Below are 24,371 nucleotides of genomic sequence, written 5' to 3'. Positions count from 1 at the left end.
GTTGCAAAGCTACCATTAGAAAAGAAAAACTACAAATAGGTCTGAACACTACAGAGCAGCGTGTGTATAACAACAGTAAGGAAAGCATTTGGGGCAGGATATAGATATGCCCTGATATGCCCTGCAGAGGAGAATGCACTGGAACAAGTGTCTTAGATACTGGTTTGAAGGGATGTACCTGGGGGAGCAGCAAAGTCTTATGAGCATTTTGGAAAGATCATTCTAGGACTGAGACAGGGAGCGCAATGGAAGAAAGTGAGCCTGGAGTCAGAGTCCCTTCCTTTAAGGGGAAATAGAAGAAGTTTCAGGCTAAAGAAGTGGTGGCCAAAGAGCAAGGTGAAAGCCCATTCAGGAGATATTTATATTAGATGGAGACTAGACAGACCAGGTTCAAGCCAAGTGTCAAAGACACACTAGGAAGATGAGCCCCTTTGGACACTGGGATCTAGAGACGAGGAAAGAGGTCTGGACTGGAAGTAGAGATTTAGGCGCATCTGTGCACAGTTTAAAGATGAAGGTAAGCTTTCCCAGGAAAAATGTCAGGTGTGAAGAGAAGAGGGCTGATGCTGGACCCCTGGGGAGCAGTGGGTAAGAACAGATGGAAAAAGAGATCCTAAGAAGCAGTAACATGGAGGCACAGAGGCTGGAAAGAGGGCTGCTTGCTTTCTAAATGAGAAGATATCATACATACAAAGTGTCCGTCATCACACCTGAGACAGGGGCCTGTGTCTCAATAAATGTTCATTGCTAACCCTGCCCCCCTCCCCGCCCATCTCCTTCTCCTGCTGCCTCTGGGTGAACCCAGGAACCTTCAACCCTTGCCATGAGCTTTCAGGAATGGTGACTCCTGAGTCTGATTCTGGGCAAGTCACAACTTGGGAACCTAATCATGAAACTGATAAAGCTTAGGTTGTGAAATCACCAGCAGAGTTGGCAAAATCTCCATTGCCCACTTCCCACAATCCTACAAGTCATGGTGGCAGCGCATGATTTCCAACCAAGAACACCTGTTTTCTACTAGAAATCACTGACTCAGATATCGAATGTGTTACTTATTTAGTTCTTTGGAAGACTGGCCTTTTAAACGTGACCTATCAGTCTACCCAGCAGACAGAAACCCAGGAATGCGGACAAAGGTGGGAAAAAGAGAGGGCTCCAAGGATAAAGCCTGAGAGGGGAAGTCCACTGGCTTTGACTTCAGGGACTTCAGGATCCCTCACGAAACCATCAGCAAGTCCGGTGCCTTTTGATGCTGCAGTTTCGCATCCATAAACTAGGTATGATCACTTCGGTTCCATCACCGGCACTCAGATGTGTGCACATGGTATTCTAACCCCCGCGGCCCCCATCCCCGGGTTCCCCCACCCCCCGCATGGAAATAGTATTGTTAAACTTGACCTTGCATCCCAGCTCCCGACAGGGCCCCAACTCCGCTAAACTGAAGCATGCTAGCTGGGTGACGACCACAGGGGACCCTGCAGCTGCCATCCTACAAAGGGCAGTGTCCGGGCCCAGGGGAAGGAGCAGCGGGCAGGTTCGCGGGCACCGAGGGCGGCCCAGCTTCGAGCCCTGCGGCTTTAGCCCGCGGGAGCGAGAGCCGGCTGTAGGCGGCTCCTTCCTGTGCAAACTTTTCTGTCCTCTTCCTCCTCCCGCCCTCCCCATCAGCTTCTCGGCGCCCGGCGTCCAGCCTCCCCGCCCTCGTCGCTGCCTCGGGGTCGCCGCGCGCCCAGCAGCGCTGTCGTCCGCGCCGGCCCCACCCCGCTCTCCCGGCCTCCGGGAGCCGATGGCCGAGGCGGGTAGGAGCCCCGCGGAGCTCCCGAGAGAGCCGCGCGAGCAGGCGGCGGCTGAGGTCCCCGAGGCCGAGGCACCCGCCGGGCCGCCAGCGCCCGCCCTGCGCAGGCTGCCAGGGGACCTGAGCCCCCGCGGCCGCTCGCAGAGCGACTTGTCGTCGTGCTCGAGTCGGGGCCGCCCCCTCCGCGTCCACATCTCCGGCTCAGGTAAGGGTGGCTCGGGCGCTGGGGGCCGGGGGAGGGCCGGCGCGGGCAGGTGGCTGCGATGGGGACCCGGCCAGCCCGGGGCGTCTGCGGGCACTGGTCCAGCCGGCTGGCCGAGGGAGGGGAGGAGGGGCTGGAGGTGGGGGTAGAGGTTAGAGGAAGCTGTAGTCGCGCCCCCCCCCACGCCATCCCCATGCCGCCCTCCTCCTTGGCGGCTGGCGGCTCGGTACCCTCGGCCAGAGATGCTCCAACTCGGCTACAGCCGGTGCACCGGGTGGGCGCGCGTATCTCGGGGCGAGGTGCACCCGCTAGGAGCCCGAGCGCTCCCGCGCGGCTGTGCTGCGTGTGGTGCAGCGCCAGGGAGTACCGGCTGCTCTGGTTCTTAGGCTTGTCCATCAGGAAGAGGAACCTTCTCTAGATCTTCGGTGCGACTTTGGTCCCTCGGAAGGGTGCGGTCCTCTCAACTTGGGGTGGGGGTGGGGGTTCTGGGGCCAATGCAAATCTTGAAAGCCCTCCCAACGGCTCATGCTTCGGAAATAAGGGCTTTTTTGAGGGTTTGCTGGCCAGAAGACCCGGGGAATGAGGTTTTTTTTTTTTTTTTTTTTTCTCTGTAAAACCCCACGCAGGTGGTGGTGAGAGTTTGGCGGGACTGTTGGTTCATCCTATCCTTCATTGTTTGACAAAGCCTGGAGCCAGTCAGGTAGTACCAGCCCGCTGACTCCCCTCTGCGCGGGGTGCACGACCGGCCCCTGAGGCTGCTCTGTGCACCTGAGGTACCCGCAGAAGCAGGCTGAGGGCTGATGCTGCCAGCGCCCAGCTGGGTATCGTGGGGCAAATCACTTAACCTTGTCTCTCATATCTCAGTATTTAAAGTGGGAATGAGAATGTGCAACTACCACATGGAGAGGTTATGAAGATTAAATAATTAATCATATTTAAAATGCTTTTGAACAAACCATTATCCTAAGGACTGTAGAACTGTTTTAAAAAGTCCACCAGACTTGTTAAGTCTGTACAGATTGTTTCTTGATGTGCAGTCTAGGTAGGATGGTGGGAAGCTAACACCAAAACTACCAAGAGCAGCCACAGGCCGGAGCAATGTTGGGTGGCTTGCACACTACCCTCCACCATGACCCCTGCAGGCTCCGTGCTGGGGCCAGGCCTTGAAGTTCTAAGGCAACCTGACTCCTACCTGATGCCTGGTTTCCCTTTCAAAAAAGAGCACATTTCTATGTCTCTGACTCCACTCTTTTCCATCAGAGCCTACTTTCTTGTTCTTGTAATACGGTTTTTGCTGCACAATGTGTATACTTAGAAGACATCAAAGGTATCGTTGATCTGACTTTGCAGATCGCATTGGATAAAGCTGGTCAGAATTGTTAAATACGAAGTAGTGGGATGTAGGCTATGGGATTTGTTCAAGAGTCTTCTGCCAAATTCATATCGTGGAAAGTATTGAATTGAATGTATTTTACCTCCTGGGTTTTTACGTCTCAGCCAAACTGAACTTGACCCCTGGATAATCTTGGTTTCCTTTTTTTTTTTTTTTTTTGCAAAGATTAATTGTTCTGATGACTCCTAAGGAAACGACTGAAAATGTCTCCAGTTGGTGACTATAGATAAAATAAGCACAGCTTTTATCACCATTTTTCACTTTCATAGATGGAAATCAAGACATGCAGAGAAAGGGCAGTCAAAACCTTTTAAATGTGAGAGTGCAGAGTGTACATCATGTGGATATGGACTTCGGTTTATAAAATTATTTTACATCCAAGAACTCTGTCTTCTATGTGCTTTTAAAGCATGTTAAGAGGTAACAACTTTCAGCTGAGTTGTCCCTTGCACCCCCCAGGGTGCACACCTGTGTGTGAAAGAATGAACTTCTTCTATTGGACTGTATTTCATCTTCAGAACTGAGCCTTGGGTTTCTTTAAGAGCAGGCTAAACATGACCAGGAGCTCTCTGCATTTCTTAAGAGAGAGAAAAGAATGAAGTGGTCCTTCATTGATACACACACAGCATTTCTCCAGAATCCTGTGCAGCCTCTGCAGCCAGGTCAGATGGATAGAGAATTGCCTTAGATGCATAATAGGAAGGTGACAAGACCTTGTGAAAACATTCCTTGACCTGATGCAGGGGATCCCACTGTCCAGGCCCTCCTCAGAACCTCTGGGCACACAAGTGGGCAGAATCCAAAGCTAGATCTGTCATGGCCTTGCCAGAACCTGCCCCAGACCAGCAGCACCAGCCGGCATCCCAGAACCTTGGACCCTACCCCAGGCCTACCTACTTAATCCCCATCCGCATTTCACAAGATCCCCAGGTAGTTTTAGGCACATTAACATTTGAGCAGCATAGGAGTCCCTTGGAGAGTTTAAGAAGAAAAAACAACTCTACCCAAATCACGACAAAACAGCGTATGGCTGGGTCCCAGCCCCAGGGATGCTGATTTAATTGGCATCAGGTGCAACCTGGGCATTAGGTGATTCTAATGTGTGGCAAGGTTTGAGAACCACCACCGTGCTGTAGCCTATATACTGACATGGCTTGTTGCCATATGTGTGGTGCTACTGTGACCAGGGTGGGCCTGGGCAAGTGTAAGGTGGAAGAATTGGGTTTGGTACCTTCTCACATCCCTGTTAACATTCTCTTCTGCTGCTACCACCTCCCAAGTGGCTTTTCTCCTTTTCTTGAGTTCAGCTAGTAAGTCCTTCCCAAGGGTTCATTTCAAATAATGAGCTACCTACCTGGTGTGAGTCCTTGGCAGGGGTGGGGGTGGGAGGGTATTGAGTGGGAGGGAATTTTGCAGAGGTGTGTGGCCGGGAGGGTGTAGAGCAGGAGAGGGAAGAGAAGACTGGAAAGTGTTCTTCTAGGGTTGTCAGAGAGGAGCCTCCAGGACCACCGCCATCTTGGCTACCCCCACCTGTCACCCCTCCTCCAAGCCCTGCTCCCCCTCTGCCCTTCTCTCCATGAAAGAATGATAAAAACTGGAAACTCGAGTTTTTGCCTACTGTGCCAATTACAGTCCACTACAAAAAAAATATTTTGAAAGACCAGCTCTGTGCTTTCACTGTGTTGAAGCTGTGCAGATATCACAAGAGACTTTACTTTCTCTGTCTCTGCTTTATTATTGCACTTTTGTTTAAAAAAAAAAAAAAAAAAAAGCCTGTCAGGCTTCCGTTTATTTAACTTGTGATTTGAACAGTTACTTTTTCACGTGATAAAAACGCATGTGCTCTGTCAGCAAAAACTCCAGTTTTAAATTTTAAAAGCCATCCCAAAAATGTGAGAAAGCCATATATTTTCAAACAGGTACATTTAAAAAATATACCTGAAATTACGTGGGAAGTGATACATCAGCCCTTTTATTGAGCTTAGAAAAATGCATTGTTTTTTGCTTTATGGTTTTGAACTCATGCCTCTGGAATTCAGCAAAAGTTACGGATTTTAAAATCTGGTATTTCTTTGTAAATAAAATGATGTTTCATCCATTTAAAAAGTAAAACCCAGGAGTTCTTGTCTTGGCTCAGCAGTAGTGAATCCAACTGGTATCCGTGAGGATGCAGGTTCAATCCCTGGCCTTGCTCAGTGGGTTTAAGGATCCTGCATTGCCAAGAGCTGTGGTTTAGGCCACAGATGTGGCTCAGATCTGGCATTCCTGTGGCATTGGCTGGCAGCTGCAGCTCTGATTCAGCCCCTAGCTGGGAACTTCCATAGGCTGAGGATGTGGCCCTAAAAAGACAAAAAAAAAAAAAAAAGAAAAGAAAAGTAAAATCCCCAAACAAGATTTTGTAGATGGGTGTTTTCTTGTTTAAGTCAATCTTTCTCCACATTGAGAACTTTAATATATTCAGTGGGTTCTAATGTGCTTTTCTGATAAGCCCAATGTTTAGTGGGTAAAGAACCTTAAGACACAGCTCAGGTCTTATGCTTATTTTAAGCTCTCAGCAAGCACTGAGTGTAGACCTACTGTGTGCCAGGTGCTGTGGACCCATCAGGCTACTATAGGAGTACCAAGAGGCATTTGCTGTCTTCAAGCGATGACTCTTAGTTTTGCATGTAGGGCTGCACAGAACAGAGAACATTTGAGCCATTTGAGCAGCCATTTGAGGTGTGAGCAGATGGACTGCTTTATCAGCTTGGCATTCAGACACAGTCTCATCTGTTTTGGTACCTGACTCATCCCTCCGGCATCCCTTTGCCCTGGTATAAATAAGTGTATAGGTACCGAGTGGAGTGAGAAATTTAGCCAACCTGGATGTTCTGTTAGTCCATCCCCACTGCAGCTTGGCCACTGCCAAAAGGTGCTACTCACCATCCAAGATGGTTCTGTAACTGATGGTCCCCTGTCTCACTGAGAGTCCTTGTGGCCCACACCTTGCTGGTGCTCCCAGAATGTCTCCTACTGACCTCTAAGGTTATATAGCCTTCCGGTTGGTGTTTGCATGCTCAGCCGTTGTTCCCCAAAATATAGTGCCGGACAGTGCTGGGGGGTTGGGAGCAGCCCCAAGCAGGAACAATGGAATTTCCATTCCTGTAACTCAGGGTGGTTTTTTTTTTTTTTAAATCAAACAAAGACCATCTGGCTTTGAGTTTACTTTCTATCTCTAACTTCTCACAGGAGAGTAAAACCATCCTGCTGAGAACGGCAAGGCAGCCTGGATGGTACAAAGGGTGCCTGGCAGAGCAGGCAACGGGGGCTCAGATCCAGCCTGTGTCCTTCCCTGGCCAAGCTGTGCAGCCTGAGATGGACCCATGTGCCCCACCTCCCCCAAGAAGGGAACCTTCTTCTTTGTGCAAAGGTCATGAGCTTCTCATCCAGCCAGGAGCCGCTCAGGCTTCCTTCCAGAAGGGCTACCTTTGTCTAATTCTCACAAAGACACCCTATAAACTGCTGATGGCCCTGTACCCAAGGTGGACACCTTTTAAAATTCAACATCACCTGTTACCCGGGAGCAGAGGCTGAAACTCTAAAAATCATCTTCACCTGTTAGGTAAGGATGTTCCTGTGGCTGTGACATAGGCTGGCAGCTGTAGGCCAGGTCAGGTTGCCCTTGACCTGGAGCTGAGACCAGAGAGCTGTCAGGAATCAAGGCTGCCCAGGGGACAGGTTCTACTTTCCTTCTCCAGCACCTCCTCAAGGCTGGCACAGCCTCCCCAGACACTGAGCTTCTCTTTGCCTCTCTGCTCCCTAATCTGTATACATTCTCCTTCATGGGAGCTTCCTCTTCCATCTCCTTACACAAACACCATCATAGCTTCAACCCCTACCACAGCTCTTGGCTCTTGTCCATATATTTACCTAGAAAATTTTCTTCATTTTTTTTCTTTTTTTAAGTTCAGATTCCCTAGAAAAGATCCACTGTTTGAAGCTGTATGTCATAGGTCACACAAAAGTCACAGAGAGGTTGTCTGTCTTGATCTGATACTTACCCAAACTCAAGCCAGTTGTGGCCTGGAGGCCAAAGTCATCGCATGGTGCCCAGTAAGGCCACTTAGCAAGGACTGAGCCTGGGCAGTTTCATTCATTCATTCAACTATTATTTATTGAGGCGAGGGCTACTGTGTACCAGTTACTGTTCTAGGCTCTGAGTGTACAGAGCTGAGCAGATATGGTCCTGCAATTTTGGGAGTAAGACTAAAAGCAGAAAGGATATGGCTGGCCAGAGACAGCAGGATGTCTAGTGGTCTAAACCATTTTTCTTTGCCATGTTTATGCTCAAAAAATGACTGGTGGGAGTTCCCATTGTGGCACAGTGGAAACGAATCCTACTAGGAACTATGAGGTTTCCGGTTTGATCCCTGGCCTTGCTCAGTGGGTTAAGGATATAGTGTTTCTGTAAGCTGTGGTGAGGTCACGGATGCAGCTCGGATCCTGCATTGCTGTGGCTGTGACATAGGCTGGCAGCTGTAGCTCCCGAATGGACCCCTAGTCTGGGACCATCCATATGCCACAGGTGCTGCCCTAAAAAGCCAAAAAAAAAAAAAAAGAAAGAAAGAAAGAAAAGACTGGTGATGGTGATGATTACTGTTCTTCTTGTCTTCATAGGATGCACAAGAGCTAATTAAACCTAAACTGGGGAAGCTCTAGTTGGCATCAGTCATTCAATGGTAGCTATGAAACTGCTGGCAAAGCTGTGGATTCATTTTGAGCTCCAGCCACTGCAAGGAGCATATCTTGATTTTTTTTGTTCATTCAATTAACAAGCAGCTAAGGGGCTAACACAGAGGCTGCAAAGACATCCCAAAGGCACTCATGGTCCAGTTGGGGGGAAGTTAGGCAAATAAACCAATGACTACAATGCACTAAAGTCTGAGCTGTGACTTGTGCCCTGTACTGGACCTGGGGGAGAACCCCAGAGGTTCATCCATAGGAAAGGGCTTGGGGGAGGGTAATCAGGGAGGGCTTCAGGGAGGAGGTGAAAGCCATACTATCTCCAGGCAAGAGGAGGAACAGGAAGATGGAGCTGGGGGAGTGGAGGAGGAGTGTTTGGGGAGAGGAAATGGTACAGAAAAAGCACCAAGACCTGAAGCAACCCCCACATCATCAGAAAACACTCAGCAGTTCGTCTGGCTCTCAGTAGGGTCCTGGGGGAGACAAGAGAGATTAGGGTGCTGGGCCAAGGCCAGAGAATGAGAGCTTCCTGTGTCTGAATGCTTCCCAGGAGATGCAATTTAGGTGACATTTGTAAGGCATTTGCAAGCTTGATAGGGGGCATGTTCTGAGTGCATGCTGACAGGGGCACTGAGAGACAGGGGTAGGAAGAACACAGCCAGCTGAGATTTGACACACGGAATCACCGCTTATTATCTGTGCAATCTTGGTCAGCTCACTTCCCCTCCTTCTGTTTGACTTCCTTATATCTGACCTGGAAATGATTAGAAATGCTAACACCTAGCTCACAGTGTTCATGTGAGGCTGAAACCGTGAAAGTGCTTTTGGACTATAAAGTGCCATGTAAATGGTGGCACCTTAGGTACACATCTCTTACAGGACTTGACTTTGGTGCGTTAAACTACACAGCTGTCCTCATGCTTTCACAGCCTCGAAAATGGAAGGTTTGTGATTTCTGCATTCCCAGTGTGGATACAGGGCTTGGTGTACAATAGATGCTTACTAAATATTTATAGACTTAACACATGAATTCCCTGAAAGTTAGTTCTTTTGACATCATCATAAATCAAAACATAAATTTTAAAAACTAGTCAGAAGTTCCCGCTGTAGCAAGAATGGGATCGATAGTGTTTCTGCAGTGCCAGGGACTTGGGTTCAACCCCTGTCCCAGTGCAGTGGGTAAAGATCTGGCATTGCTGCAGCTGTGGCATAGGTGGTAGCTTCCGCTTGGAATCAGTCCCTGGCCTGGGAACTCCATATGCCTCGGGGCAGCCAAAAAAGAATAACAAGACAAAGCAAACAACGACCAAAAAAACCTAGGCAAAGTGATAAAAAATAAAATTGGAAAGTTGGGTAGAAGCTAGGATTTCCAAATGTTTAAAATAAACATCCAGTAACCCCCAAATGAACGAGAGTGTTTTCGAAGAGCTATTGCTGAGGTCAGGAGCGCTTCCTTGGGGGTCTTGCACAAGCCTCTCTGTAGAAGGAGTTTGTGAAAGGGAGGGACATCGTGAATGTCGGTCCAGCCTCAGGCCGGTGATGATGGAACCCAGATAACAAACAGGCTTCTGCACCACCTTGCAGTGTGGTGCTGGATACAAGAGTGCAGGCTAGTGTGGGCTAGAGGGAGTAGAAGGAAGTGAGCTCGCACACAAATCCAGGCCTGCATTGTTTACACACGCTGTCCCATTTCATCTTTAGAGCAACCTAGCCGTGCATCAGCTCCATTTCTGAGATACGGAACCGGGCTTCAGAAAAGTGGAGTAACCCACCCAAGAACCACAGGTCGCAGGGAGGTAGGAGAACCCATACTCAAACCTTTCTAATGTCAAAGCTCCCACTCTTTTGCTTAACTCACCAGACCTTAGGGTATGGCCATTGCCTCTCAGAGAAAACAGCTCATCAGTGTCCCCCACCAACAGGGAGGAAATCCAGTCATGGTTCACGCTACAGATACTATCCTGAGCGAGACCATGAGGACAAACCTTGATTTCTATCAAAAGGAAATTTTCAGTCCCCCACCAATTGTCTAGTTGAAGGTAATCCCCAACACTTCCCATTTCTAGTATAAACAATGCACTTGGATTAGTTCCGTGGGATTCTGGGATCCAGTGTTCTTAGGCGAGCCCATTTCAGCTATCATGACTGAGGTGCGTTCTTTTAGCCAAGCCACCCAATCTTGCAGTCTTGTGTGTCATTTGTGCCCAAGAGCCATATCTTGTCTCAGAGCACAAGTGTAGTTTCAGTTACAGAGAAGCTCAGGGAGAAAACACTGAAGCAGTTTTAGTGTTTTTAAAACACCCGACCGGGTGACTCATTATCTTTGATCACACTAGCTGAAATTTGCACAGAGAAGTGGGTTGCTCTGCTCGCCTTAGAAAGGTTTCTGAGATCTAGCTCACTGTGTGACCTATTGGCTAAACCCTGACATTTATATACCTTACTTAGCAGTTTCTCGATGCCTCTGTGAAGGCTTGAGAAAAAGTAGCTATTGCTTATCCCTCAGAACAGGAAGAAATTTGTGACTTAAAGAAAAGTGTGTTATCTGTCTCCAGAGCTCAGAGTGTGACCAGGACAGGAATATTATTGAGGGGATGCTTTGATGCTGGATCAGCAACTCACTGATTTTAAGTGTGTGACAGAGAATTTAGGGCCATGATTCAGGTCCAGGGTTGGTCTGTAATCTTTTGCCTCCATGTATATTTGAACCTGCCTGAATGGCATCTTCTTCACAGGGCTCCTTTCTTTCTTTTATTTATTTAGTTTTGGCTGCCCCATGGCATATGGAGTTCTGTGCTGTGGGGATTGAACCTGCCTCCTGGTGCTGCAGAGATATTGCTGATCCTGTTGCACCACAGTGGGAACTCCACAGGTCTCATTTCTATGAGTAATCATTAAGTAGCCTAAATATCAATGACAAACGTTTATTACACCCCTCTTCTCCAATCTGCTGGGCTTTAACAATCTTTGACTTTGGCTCCTGATGCCTGGATAAAGGTGCCAGAAAGATGTGATGATGCTAAAGAATGTGATTTATATTTACCAAATGGAATAGAACATATCTTCAAAAGAATGCTATCGTTTAAAATTGCCATGTGCTGATTCTAATTATGGAAGAGAGGCTTATTTCAGTTTGAGTCCTAGAGGTGAAACAGTGTTCAACAAAAGCACTGGCAAGGTGAGGAACTCCTGGGCTTCTGGGAGGCAAAAGTGTCACGGAGAAAAGCCAAATGCCTGTTAAGGTCAGAAAGAAGGAAAAGGATGGAGTAATCAAATTGTGTTCAATAAGAATACATTTGGGAGTTCCCATTGTGGCTCAATGGTTAACAAATCTGACTAGGAACCATGAGGTTGCAGGTTCGATCCGCTGCCTCGCTCAGTGGGTTAAGGATCGGGTGTTGTTCTGAGCTGTGGTGTAGGTTGCAGATGCGGCTCGGATCCCGCATAGCTGTGGCTCTGGCGTAGGCCGGCGGCTACAGCTCCAATTAGACCCCTAGCCTGGGAACCTCCATATGCTTCAGGTGCAGCCCTAGAAAAAGACAAAAAGACAAACAAACAAACAAAAAACCACATTTGTCTGTAATGCAGTGGACGTTCCATAGCACAGAGGGGTGTTTGGGGAGTTATGGGGAAGCAGGCAAGGAGGGATTTTCCTGGCAGGTAACAGCAGGATGATAGAAGTTGGTTGGGGTGTAGGGTGGGGGTACCTGTTGGATGGACGGTTCACAAGGGCGGATCTTATGGATAGAAGAGTGACAAGAGGGAGGTGGTTTGGCTGTGAAGACAGACAATCTTCTCTCTTGGCCAAATGACTGGGGACCCGATCTCCTCCTCCACAGCCATCACCCCAGCTGTGCGGCCGTGTTACTGTGGTGCCAGCTAGGCCCCCTTGTATGAGCAATGAGCCCTCATTGCTCATTTACCAGACTTCCCCATTCCCTCAGGAACATAAATAGTGGGCCTCACACAGCAGATCAGGCCTTGGGCCTCTTTCCACATGGACCCCTGAAGCAGGGAGGCTGACACGAACCCTGGCCCCCTGGAGAGTCACCCAGGTGGTGACCCTGGCTGCTGGGCCTGTTTAGGGAGTGGGACAGCCTTCCTCTGCCTGACCTGATCACACATTTCTCAGCATGGATTGAGGACTGCCATTAGGTCCTGTGCCATTGCCCGGATCAAGATGGTAGTTTTTCACTAGGATGACCTCTCTTTAGGCAGCTGACAAATCCCGAGAGGGCTGGGATTTGAGAAAAGCCAATGGCTCAAGGCAAGGACGAGATGGGAATGCTCGCTGAGTCCCAGGAATACCCTGGAGGGACCAGCAGCTGCCAAACAGCTGCAGAAGGAGAAAGAAGGTGTTTTGAACTTTCTGATGTTGAAAAACCTACCTCATCCATCCGGATCCGTGTTTGAGTGTCCCCTGTCCTGCTTCCTGCTTTGGGCTGCCTGGCGGCCACTTTTCCCTTCTTCCATGCACGCCTACGTTAACTGTTGCTCTCTGAGCCCTCTCCCTCCAGGGCGTCCCTTGAAGTTCCTGTTTGCGGGCACTCACCTGTGTTATAAAGCCTTACTGAGGCCGGGGGTGGAGGTGTATCGCTATGATTCAGCTGGTCCCTGTGCCCCAGCAAGGAAGCCCTTCATCCCAGGCTGTGGTTTTCAGCCATCGTCACCTTGCTGCTCTGGTAATAGTCAACAGGCACAAAGGACGTGCCACAAAGGATGAAAAATTAGAGTCCTACTCGCCCCCACCAGAAAGCCCCAAGTGCACCATTTTCTTCTAGCAGGGTGATGTTTGACTATCAGAGGCCACCTCCCATCCACTGTAATGGCCCGTCGCCCAGAGTGCTCACCTGAGGCCACCTCAGATTTGGGTGCCAGTTATAGTGTCCAATTTCCCAGGTGTTACTGTGTTGATGAGTCACCTGGGGATCTTGTTGAAATTTGGTAGGTTTGGAGTAGAGATCGAACTTCTGCACCATCTTAGAGGATACTAAGTTTTGCTGAAGCTGCTTGTCCGTGGACCACGCTTTGAGGAGCAAGCCTCTGTGGATAGTTTTTATTGGGCTTGTCAACTGCTTTGAGGATGGGTTCCTTACAGCATTAATGTAGCTTACAATTCCATCCATGGAAACTTCTATGCTGCTTGAAATTCTACTCCTGCTTTCCTGTTTGGTAAGCCTGACCCTATATTATTTATAGAAGGCAGAAGCTCTAGGAGATGTAGTGAGAGGATGCCTTTAAAACGGCCACCTCTGCAGGATATTTTGCTTCAAGAGTGACCATGTGAATTGGCTCCTTCGATTTTGTCTGTAAAGCTTTATGTCTAGTTAGACGTCTAGAGAGTCTTCAGATGGTATGACTCAGAGATGATGAGAGAATCTTTTTTGAGATATAATTGACATAACATTAGAATGGTTTTAGGCCTACAGCGTAATGATTGATATGTTTGTGTCAGAAAATGATTAGCACAATGAATTTAGTGGACATCCACCCTTGCCTTCAGTTACCAAAAAAACCCAGTTTTGCATGATGAGAACTTTGAAGGTTTACTCTCTTAGCAACTTGCAGATGTACAGTACAGTATTGTCACTATGCTGTAATTATATCCCAGGTCTTATTTATCTTGGAATTTTGTACCTTTTGACCCAGGACATTTTTGGGGCAGGGCAAGCTGCAGCGTGCAGTGGTTTGATGTGGGATCTCAGTTCCCAGACAAGGGACTGCACCCGGGCCACTGCAGTGAAATCGCTAAGTCCTAACCACTAGACCACCTGGGAACTCCCTCCCTGACTCAGAATTTTAAACTTTAACTTAGATTTTTTTTTTGATAGTTTTTTTTTAGGGCTGCACCCGTGGCATATGGAGGTTCCCAGGCTACGGATCTAATCAGAGCTACAGCTGCCGGCCCATGCCACAGCCACAGCCACGTGGGATCCGAGCCACGTGTGCAACCTATACCACCGCTCACAGCAATGCCAGACACTGAGTGAGGCCAGGGATTGAACCCACAACCTCATAGTTTCTAGTCAGATTCATTTCCGCTGTGCCACAATGGGAAGTCCTAACCTAGATTTTTTTTTTTTTTAATTAAAACACTTAATTCACTGGAAACTCAAGACTCAAATCACTTTTTCGAGATGGCATTCCCACAAACATGTAAAGACATGAGTAAAAGATGCATGTACACTTTTAAAAAGTTTCATGTCTGTGGAGCCATTTTCATTCCTCATTTCTCTGTGTCTGTGATGCCTTTTGTAGAGCAGAAGAGGGAGGAGGCTGGAGGAGACTGGGGTTGAGGTTACTGATGCCCAGACCAGGGCTTCTTGTGGACCTGAGAAGGAAGGGAGGCCTCAGGAACCGCTGCCCTGATGGGCTGGACATGGACCTCCTTCTGAGACTGGCGATGCTGTGATGCACCCGAGGACCAGAATGTTGGTGGTCTCGGGGGATCCCGAGGATGCTGGAAAATAGGCAGATGTGAGGATGTGATACGAAAAGCGTTTGCTTTGTCATCTGTGGTTGATGTCACAATACCCATGGAAAATACCCAGTACAAGTGAGAAGTGTGAACAATGGGGAGAAGTTACAGCCCTAAGTGGAAAACTTTGACTTGTGTCCTTTGTGTGATGGTTCATTATTGCCTTGGATCGTTCCAGAATTTCCCTGGTAGCCCCTTCACTCAACAAATAATTATTAAAGCGACCACTATGCACTAAACTTCTCCTGTGAGTAGAGACAGCCCTCTCTGAGTGCAGCATTTGAGTATTAGACTTTTGTAATCTCCTTACTGCCTCAGCTCTAGTCATTGCTTGTAAAGCATTTCTTGGAAGTGACAGATTATACTTGGGACCGCTTGTCGTCAGCTGACAGCAGTGTGAAGCCACAGCTGAAAACAGTGAGAAGAATAAGGAGAAAGAGTACAGGGAGAGAGGTTAGCAGTGCTCAGATCATCTAAGAGAACCTAAAGAATAAACACGGAAAAGATCACTGGCACGCATCTGAAGGAAGTGCCTGGACTTCACAGCCAAAGCGCTTTCATTGAAGTTTGGGGAATGGAAACCCATAGAGACACTGGGGGAGTTGGGTGGAAGGGATGTTTCAAAACCAGGGTTGTGGATGGAAATAAAGGGTGGGGAGTGAAGGAAGTCGACATCACCAGTAAGTCTTCCTGTGAAACAAATGCTTTTTGCACAGGACCTTGCAGTATTCGTTCATTAACGTGGGATGCGGTGCTCAGTGTTGTATGTTTATGGAGGCTGTTAAGCGTGCAGCAGATGGTGCTCTCCCAGGACTAAAAACAAATCGAAGATAAGGGTCGGAAGACTGAAATGATCTGTGATATTCAGGCACCTGTCACTTGCCAGGTATTTAAAGTGTGAAGTGAGCAATGATATTTCATCCAAAAGCTCACACCTGCTTATTCTGGGAAGTGTGCCTGCAGGACCAAAACCCATGCACATTCATTGGTCTATCAGCGATGTTCAGCAGGTATTTATCGAGTCTCTACTGTGAAAGAAAATGTGATCCAGCCCTTGGAGCCTCCATGATAGTGGGGAATGTTAAAGCCTGATGCTAATTCAAGCGGATAGGACAGATTTCAAGCAGGGATCTGCTCCAGCAAAAGGGAAAGAGTCCAGGGTGGACCCAGCTCAACTCGGTGTACCGAGGAGACTGGGTGTTTTAAAAGGAAGAATGAGGAAGCAGAGAGGCGGGTGAGAAGGGGTTCAAATATTTATAGGCCAAGTGAACCATTCTAAAGGGTGTGAAAAGGGAGAGTTGGATCATATGAAACCCATCTGGGTTTGTTAATCGGTGCTTATCCCTTATGACTTGTGAAAGTTAAGCTCCTACCCTTCCACAGAGGTGGGAAGTCTGGGAGCCCTATCCTCAGGTGTTGATTAGAACAAATAGCAAATTCTTAGGCAGTCTTTCATGTTCTCAGGCAGGCACTTTAAGGGAGGCTAGGGTTATCCTAGGAAAGCAGGCTTGGAGTTCCCTGGTGACCTAGAAGTTAAGGATCTGATAGTGTCGCCACTGTGGCTTGGGTCACTGCTGTGGTGCGTGTTTGATCCTTGGCACAGGAACTTTGGCAAGCTGTGGGTGCAGCAAAAAAAAAAAAAAAAAAAAAAAAAGAATGGGGAAAGCAGCCTCGAGCTATAACACACTGTTAGTGTTGTGTTTGTTCAATATTTATAGGCCAAGGTTGAGATCTAGTCAGAAAGAGGGCTCCAGGGAGCCTGGCTAAAGTTTGGTCATGGAGAGAATCTTTGTCATTGGAGAGAGAGACAGTAAACAAACTACATGAATATTGGATGGTGATAATACAGTTGGGGGAGATGGGGAGTATTGGGGTGGAAGTGCTGAGACTGCAACTGTAAAGATGGCAGTCAAGGCGGGCGTCGGAGTTTGAGGAAAGCTCTGAGAGAAGTGGAGTTGAGAGCCGTGGGGATGCTGAGGGAAAAGCCCTCCCGGCAGAGAGAAGAGCAAGGGTGAAGGCTCAGAGACAGGGATGTTTTCTGTGACTAAGGAACAGAAAAGAGGCTGGAAGGGTAGAGTGAGTTGAGAAGAGCAGTAGGAGGCCCTGGGCCTCCGTAGACCATTGGAGCAATGCCGACTTTTTCTCTGGGTGAGGTGGGAAGTCAGTGGAGAGCTTGGGCAGGGGGTGCCATGCTGTCTGATGAAGTCATGTCCAAAGCGAACTTGGGGAGATAACGGCTTCATAGCAATACCCACTGAAGAGTCAAGTCACAGGTATGACAGGACTGTGACATCTGCCTCTTCTTTCCCACCCCTTAGTTAATGGACAGTAATTAGCAAGTTAGTGGGCACTAAACATAATGTCATGCCAGAGTTCCCTGATGGCTCAGTGGCTTAAGGATCGGGTGTTGTCTCTGCTCTGGCTCTGCTCACCACTGTGGTGCAGGGTCAACCCCTGTCCCAGGAACTTCCACATGCTACAGGCATGGCTTCCTCCCCCTCAAAAAAGGTCACTAACATCAGATGGAAGCAGTTAAACCAATCAGCAACTTTCAGAAAGTCTTCATGTAACCCCACCAATTCACATTAAGATTGAAGAACAGCCGAAACAACAATTTCTCACTTTTCCAGCCTCAGCAAAATCAGTTTATTGTTTTTCCATCGTTGAAATAATAAATTCTTGGAGTTCCTGTCGTGGCTCAATGGTTAACGAATCCGACTAGGAACCATGAGGTTGCAGGTTCGATCCCTGGCCTTGCTCAGTGGGTCAAGGATCCAGACATGTCGTGAGCTGTGGTGTAGGTCGCAGACACGGCTCGGATCTGGTATTGCTGTGGCTGTGGTGTAGGCCGGCGGCTACAGCTCTGATTAGACCCCTAGCCTGGGAACCTCCATATGCCGCGGGATCGGCCCTAGAAAAGGCAAAAAGACAAAAAAGTAAAATAAAATAAAATAATACATTCTTGATACAGACATGTATAAAAGAAAAAAACATAATTCTTCTTACATCCTGCCAACCTCATCTGTCTTCAGCTAGGCTCCTTTTAGTCTGCATCAATGGAAATACACATAAAATATGGAGGAATAATTTTTTTCTTCACAAATTTGGGAGTATGCTATGCATAATCTCTGCAAACTTCCTTTTTTCTCCTCAAAGCTTTCTTGAACATTCTTTCATGTCAATAGACACAATTTCATCTCATTCATTTTGAAGTCTGCAGGAAGTTTTACGCTCTGTCTCACATTTTGTATAAATGCCTCCCTCTTGACAAACCTTGCATTTTTCCCCCTGAGTTTTGATATTACAAATAATATTCAATGAACCTTGGAGGTGTATATCTTTCTGAATACATGGATGTATTTCCATGAGAAGATTCCCAGATCAAAAATTATTGGTGCTTAAAATCTTATAGGCATGTGCTCACTTCAGCAGCATGTAAACTAAAAGTGGAACGATACAGAGAATATTCTGTATGAATCGTGCACAAGGATGACACACAAATTTGCGAAGCGTTCCGTATTTTGGGAGTCACTTTGCTGTATAGCAGAAATTGGCACAACATCGTAAATCAACTATGCTTTAATAATTTTTTTTAATCTAATAGGCACTTTAGCAGTGGTTTCCTCTGAAGTCTGTATAAATGTACAATCCCAGGAGAGTATGACTGCCTGTTTCTTCACACCCTCCCCAGGACTGAAAGCTAACATTTTTTAGCTTTCGCTAAGACATTTAGCTTTTGCTAAGACATAGAAATTGTGTCTTTGATTTAACCCTTGGCTGATCACCATTGAACTTGGCAAGTATTTTATATTATTCGCCATTTGTATCTTTTCCCTCTGTGGTCTTCCTATACAGCCCATACCCTCTGCCTGCCTTTTTAGTGCCTTACTTTCTTGGCTTTTGGTGTGATAAAGGTAATCCTCCTTTGTCTGTTGTATACGTTGGAAGGGTGTATTTTCTACTGTTCGGTTGCTTTCAGTTTGTTCTCCGTACCTTCGGTGGCTCAGGAACAAATCCAGTTTTGATGTGTGAAGGTACGTGTTTACACACACATACCGAGGGTTTACAAATATACCATATATGTCTCTAGGCTTTGAAATGCCCTTCAATAAAAGCCATGCCGGCTTCTGCGATTCTTATCTTCCATTTCTAGTGTGGGAGGCTTCCTGCTTTGCTTTTGTCTGCATCTTTGCATAACTTCATTTAACCAACGGGGAAACACAGAGAAAAGATATTTACAATCAGGTCAGATTTCTGTGAGCATCGGTGAAATTCAGGATATTTTCTGGGGGCAAGTGAGAAATGTAGGACACCACCCTGCCTGAAGCAAGTTTCTACTGCTGTCACTGTGCGGCTTGAAAGGTGTTACTTGGAGCCAAAGCCTTATTGCTGTAACACCAGCGTTGCTGCTGACGTTCATTGCCTCTAGCCCCCATCCTTGCATAAGTGCTGAAATGACCATAACCATCTCGGAAAACTTGTGGGACAAAAATAAGGGTGGACTTTCTGGTCTGTTCTGTTCTCTACCGTAATGATCCCCATTAGAAATACTTGACATTTAACTTATCAGTTTATTTTCTGCTTTTCCTCTTACTCCAGTTTGCATTCCTAAATGCCTGGCCCTAAAGGGGCCAATAAAATGTATGACCACTTCATCAGAATGTCAGAATTTCCTAGATCTGACAGTAGCCCCAGTCACCTGTTTGAGTAAAATTTTTTTTTTTTTCTCCTTAACTAATCATGTGAAATGCCGTGTTTGGGCCAAATGTTGACATTCTTTCCTACTCCCAGGTCCCACCACCATTTGCAGATAAAATCTAATTATCACCTCAGGATGGTTTCTTATCATGTGCTATAATCACAGGCACAAAAGAATTTACAGAACTTGACATTTAGGTTTGGTTTTGTTTTTTAACTGTTTCCCCCCCACACCTGTGACATGTGGAAGTTCCTGGGTGAACCCAGGCTACAGCAGGACTTAAGCTGCTGCAGTGACAACGCCAGATCTTTAACCTGCTGTGTCACAAGAGAACTCCTTAACTGTTGTTTTTTAAACTGTTTTTGAGCTGATATTTCATAATTATGTTCTAAAAAGGAACGAAGGAAATGAAGGGAGTTCCCACTGTGGCACCGTGGGTTAAGAACCTGACTGCAGCAGCTTGGGTCACTGTGGAGGCACAGGTTCAATCCCGGCCTGGGAACCTCCATATGCCATGGGTGCAGCCATTAATAAAAGAAAAAGAAGGAAGGGAACCAAGGGAACCAAATCTTTACAAACCTTTTATTTATTACTCTCTTTGTAGTATTATACAGAAGTTAGTAGAAGGGACCGTGGAAACTCAAGATGTTCAAGAAATCAATGAATGGAAGAACATATTTCAGGGACCTCAGGCAGGTTTCTGTTCTCCCCAGCTTTGATCAGAATTATCCAGTACAGAATTTTATAACATGAGGTACTCTATAATCCAGTCCCAGGTCATTCCAGACTTGAGTCCTTCAAGTTATTTATTTCAGGACATTAAGTATGGACTTCTGGTCTGAGCATCTCTAGTGCTCCTAGATGCCAGGTATAAAAAGTGGACCAAGAACTAAGGGAAATGATGCTTGCTTGTTTCCCTCCATCCTGAAAACCACATTTGTCGTTGAATAAAAATGAGGCCAGAATGAAAAGGGCTGCCTTGCCCCAGACTCCCTTAAAGGGGGCCAGAAGAACTGAGTAAGCAGAGTTCACTGATAAGAGATTCATTTGATTTTTTTTTTCTTTTGAGATTCATTTGATTGGTCAAACTTTCCATTTTACTGATAAACGTTACCTATAGGAGAAAGGCCATTTCATGGTTTCGTTCACGCCGGTCAGTGTGTAAGTGACTTAACTCTCCATTGCCATCATCCTGACTGGAGGATTGCAGAGAAGTACCCTGTTAACATATGTGATCCTCATAATTTCAGAACCCCGTTTGACTCTTATTTACCTTGTTTCTCAGATGAGAGCAAGACAGGTAACCTTGGGTCACTGAGCCGGTGAGTGTCCAGTGGAACTCAACCCAGGTCTTCTGATTCCACGTTTGGGCTGCTGCCACCACACCAGATAATCAGACAGTTTACACCCCGTATCTGTGGGAGTAGGTGCTTTGGTTGGAGACTGGAGGAGGAGGGAGAAGAAGGCTGTGGAAGAGTTGGAGGCAGTGTGGGCAGTGGAAGAGGTGGCCTGATGGTGAGATAGATGTCTTGCTGTACAGGGTTGGGATGTCTTCTAACTGACCTGGATGCGCGGGCTGGTCCAGCTCCTCCAGGCTCCAGTTGCTTTACTGTGGCCACTTCTCCCTCCAGATGGTCTTATCTCAGGCCTGAGGCATCTGTTTTGGGCACTTCCCCATCCCTGTTAGCATGCTGCAACCTTGGAAACGTGGACATGTAGTTTCTTTGGCCTGGACCCTGAAAGAAACTGAGAGGTGACACCTTGTGAATAGAAACATAAGGCAAGTCATGGTTTTTTGGATTGTTTGTTTGTTTTAGGGCTACACCCGCTGCATGGTGGAAGTTCCCAGGCTAGGAGTCTAATCAGAGCTGTAGCTGCCAGCCTACACCACAGCCAGAGCAACCAGGATCCAAGCTGCATCTGCGACCTACTCCACAGCTCACGGCCACGCTGGATCCTTAACCCGCGGAGCGAGGCCAGGGATCGAACTTCCAACCTCATGGTTCCTAGTTGGATTCATTTCCACTGCACCACGACGGGAACTCCCACATTTTGAACAGGTCAAATTTAGGCCAATGGTTTGTGGAACAAACTGGAACAATCATCCATCCATGAGAGCAGCCTGATATTGCTGCCAGAAGCACCCTTCCCAGGGCTGCTTTTATTTTCCTCATTCCTTCCTCAGAAACACACTTGGAGAATGGAGAGGGTCCCTTATTCCAGGCCAGCCTCCCGGCTTCAGGAGACCCTCTAGCATGAGTGCTGTACTGCCCCAGATGCTTCTTCCTTGTCACCTCATGTCCTATGCCTTTATTTTTGCCCTGGATCAGGAACCCATAGATGCAAAGAGAATAAGAGAAAACTTGTACCATCAAAATGTAAAAGTCTCTCTCTATTTACATGTAACAGTTTTGTAGGGAGAAAAAAGTTGTCCACCCTTTGTTCTGCAAAATGTTGGAATCTTCCTTTCTCTCTCTCTCTCTCTCTCTCTTTTTTTTTTTTTTTTTGGCTTTTCTAGGGCTGCACCCATGGCATATGGAAGTTCCCAGCCTAGGGGTCTAATCGGAGCTGTAGCCCGGGTCTTTGCCACAGCCACAGCAACATGGGATCCAAGCCACATCTGTGGCCTACACCACAGCTCTCAGCAGCACTGGATCCTTAACCTGTTGAGCGAGGTCAGGGATCGAACCTGCAACCTCATGGTTCCTAGTCAGATTCATTAACCACTGCACCACGAGGGGAACTCCCTGCCTTTCTCCTTAAGCAAGGTTCTCTTTCCAATTTCTAAGTTCGCATTCAGTTGTAGTACTAGGTTTTTTTTTTTAAAAAAAAATAAGTCATGGTGTTCAATCTATTATAAGGACCGCATTAAATGTTTTCATGTTCATTTTCACCTTTTAGGCTGCATGGTGGAGAGACCGGGTTGCTCATTAATTTTGCTTATTCTTATCATCTTTATCATTTTTTCTTAGCCATATTCTGGACAGAGGAAGGTGAAGAGGCTATGGAAGTGAATTAGATTCAGGCTGATTTTTTTTTTTGTCTTTTTTGCCATTTCTTGGGCCGCTCCCGCGGCACATGGAGGTTCCCAGGCTAGGGGTCCAATCGGAGCTGTAGCTGCCGGCCTACGCCAGAGCCACAGCAACGCGGGATCCGAGCCGCGTCTGCAACCTACACCACAGCTCACGGCAACGCCGGATCGTTAACCCACTGAGCAAGGGCAGGGATCGAACCCGCAACCTCATGGTTCCTAGTTGGATTCGTTAACCACTGCGCCACGACGGGAACTCCGATTCAGGCTGTTTTTACAAAGCAAAGAGGTAGAGATCTTCTTACAAAATCTAGTTAATTCTCTTTGTTTCCGAGCTGGCCTTGGAGTCAACGGATATGTTGGGATTTTTAGACCTTGGAAGGAACTTTCAGGACTTGGCTGCGAACCGTGGAACAGGAATGGTGCCCAGGTAGCTAGATGGTGCATGAAGTCCTCTCTGATGGTGGAGCAGCTGGAATGTCCCTGTGTGGGTTAGGTCTCTCCCTCCTTCCCTGCCTGGGAGGAGGGGAGGTCTGTATCAAGGACCAGTGACAGAAAAGGCTGCCTGGCAGATTATAGCAGCTTTCCACCATCCCCACCCCAGCCCCTATTTGGCTTTCTCCCCCATGTGGGGTGACTAGAGGGGGGCTAGGCCAAAGAAGGAATGACCTAATCTTTAATGGTCCGTGAAGCTTTCCTGGAATGGGGTCAAGGCCGTCCCCTGCTGTCATATACAGATGACTGTTCTGAGAGAGCAAGTGTCCTTGCACTCTCCTCCTTTGGGGTAGCTCTGGATCTTGGCTGAAACTTGCTCATTGCAGGCATCTGCTTTCTATTTGCATCGGATCTGGTGGGTCAGCTCCCACTGCGTCTCTTGGACCATTATGCATGCAGAGTCAGCATCCCCTGGATTGAATGTGAGACCAGCCCATTTCAAAATTGTCACAGATCCGACTGAGGAAAAGTCAGGAGAAAAGAAGAAAGGGAGAAGGGGAAGATTCATGAGTTATTGATTAGTCTGTGATACCCTGTCTGTCAACGGTAACTCTATGCTGACATTGCTCCTCCCACCCCTCACCCCTCCACACTTCCTGGGTCTGAAGTAGGAAGAGACAAGGGAGGAAGGGATGCAATATAATTTATTCATGAGCACGTAAGCAGACTCCTTCTCCTTTCCCCTCTCTTACTTGGCCATAGAGCAAAGGTTACCAGTTCTTTTCCAGTACTTAAGGACAATTTAGAACAACGATTCTGAGGATTGCTATGAAAACATTCTCGAGGTGTAGAGTTCTAGGACATATGGGAATTCAGTGAAGGAAAGAAATACTTGATGTTTTAAAAACATTTTAGTAATTATTACACAGTATCATTTATTAAAATAGAATGCACTGAGTTTAAAAAAATTAAAATCAATCCCTTAGTTAAATAATTCTACTTATGGAGAGAGATCCCAAACTGAGGGTTTGGGATGGAAATGCTATAAAATGTTGTTGTGATGATCGTCGCACAACTATAAATGTAATAAAATTCACTGAGTGATAAAAAAAGGTGGCAAAGCACAGCACCTCAAAGAGGGAAATCATTTAAAGGCATGTGACTTGTTAGTTGGCACTTCTCTTATTTGGAGCAAATGTGTACACAATTGACCCTATCTACTTTCTGATGTAGAGAACTGGATTGCTCCTTCTTCTAAACTCATCAATGTTTCAGTGGCTGACTTGTTTTTATTTTGCCATCTCTGTGATATATATTAAAACGATTATGTTTTGAGGACAAAAAAATAAAATAAAAAGTGGTAACTAGTCAAAATAAAAAATAATTTTTAAGGATAAAAAAACTTTAAAAATTAAAATTAGTCCCTTAATTAAATAATTCTACCTACGGAGAGAGATTTGGGGGAAAGTATGTTGCAGAATTTTTCTCTTTATAAAAGAGCCCTGGAGTTCCCTTTGTGGCTCAGTGGTTAACAAATCCAAGTAGGAACCATGAGGTTTCGGGTTTGATCCCTGGCCTTGCTCAGGGGGTTAAGGATCCAACGTTGCCATGAGCTGTGG

General features: G+C 46.9%; 1 protein-coding gene and 1 non-coding gene across 4 annotated transcripts in view; both read left to right on the top strand.

The window, feature by feature from the left end:
• The first annotated feature begins 1,669 nt into the window (after nt 1-1,669).
• Nucleotides 1,670-24,371, top strand: part of PHACTR2 (phosphatase and actin regulator 2) — a 279,919-nt gene continuing 257,217 nt past the window's right edge. For 2 of the 3 annotated variants that reach the window (XM_047770039.1, XM_047770038.1), the window contains exon 1: nt 1,674-1,997. In XM_047770039.1, the coding sequence (XP_047625995.1) occupies nt 1,784-1,997 (214 nt within the window). In that variant the 5' untranslated portion in view covers nt 1,674-1,783. Of the gene's footprint in view, nt 1,998-24,371 lie in introns of all 3 variants that reach the window. The other variant, XM_047770043.1, reaches the window with a different exon arrangement.
• On the top strand, nt 18,004-18,111 carry LOC125121685 (U6 spliceosomal RNA). Its single transcript, XR_007133563.1, has one exon. It is a non-coding gene; the product is annotated as a U6 spliceosomal RNA (small nuclear RNA).

Source organism: Phacochoerus africanus, chromosome 2 (assembly GCF_016906955.1).
Source record: "Phacochoerus africanus isolate WHEZ1 chromosome 2, ROS_Pafr_v1, whole genome shotgun sequence".
In the NCBI taxonomy this organism is placed as follows: Eukaryota; Metazoa; Chordata; class Mammalia; order Artiodactyla; family Suidae; genus Phacochoerus; species Phacochoerus africanus.
Note: the sequence above shows the minus strand (reverse complement) of the source record. Positions and strands in the feature narration are given on the sequence as shown.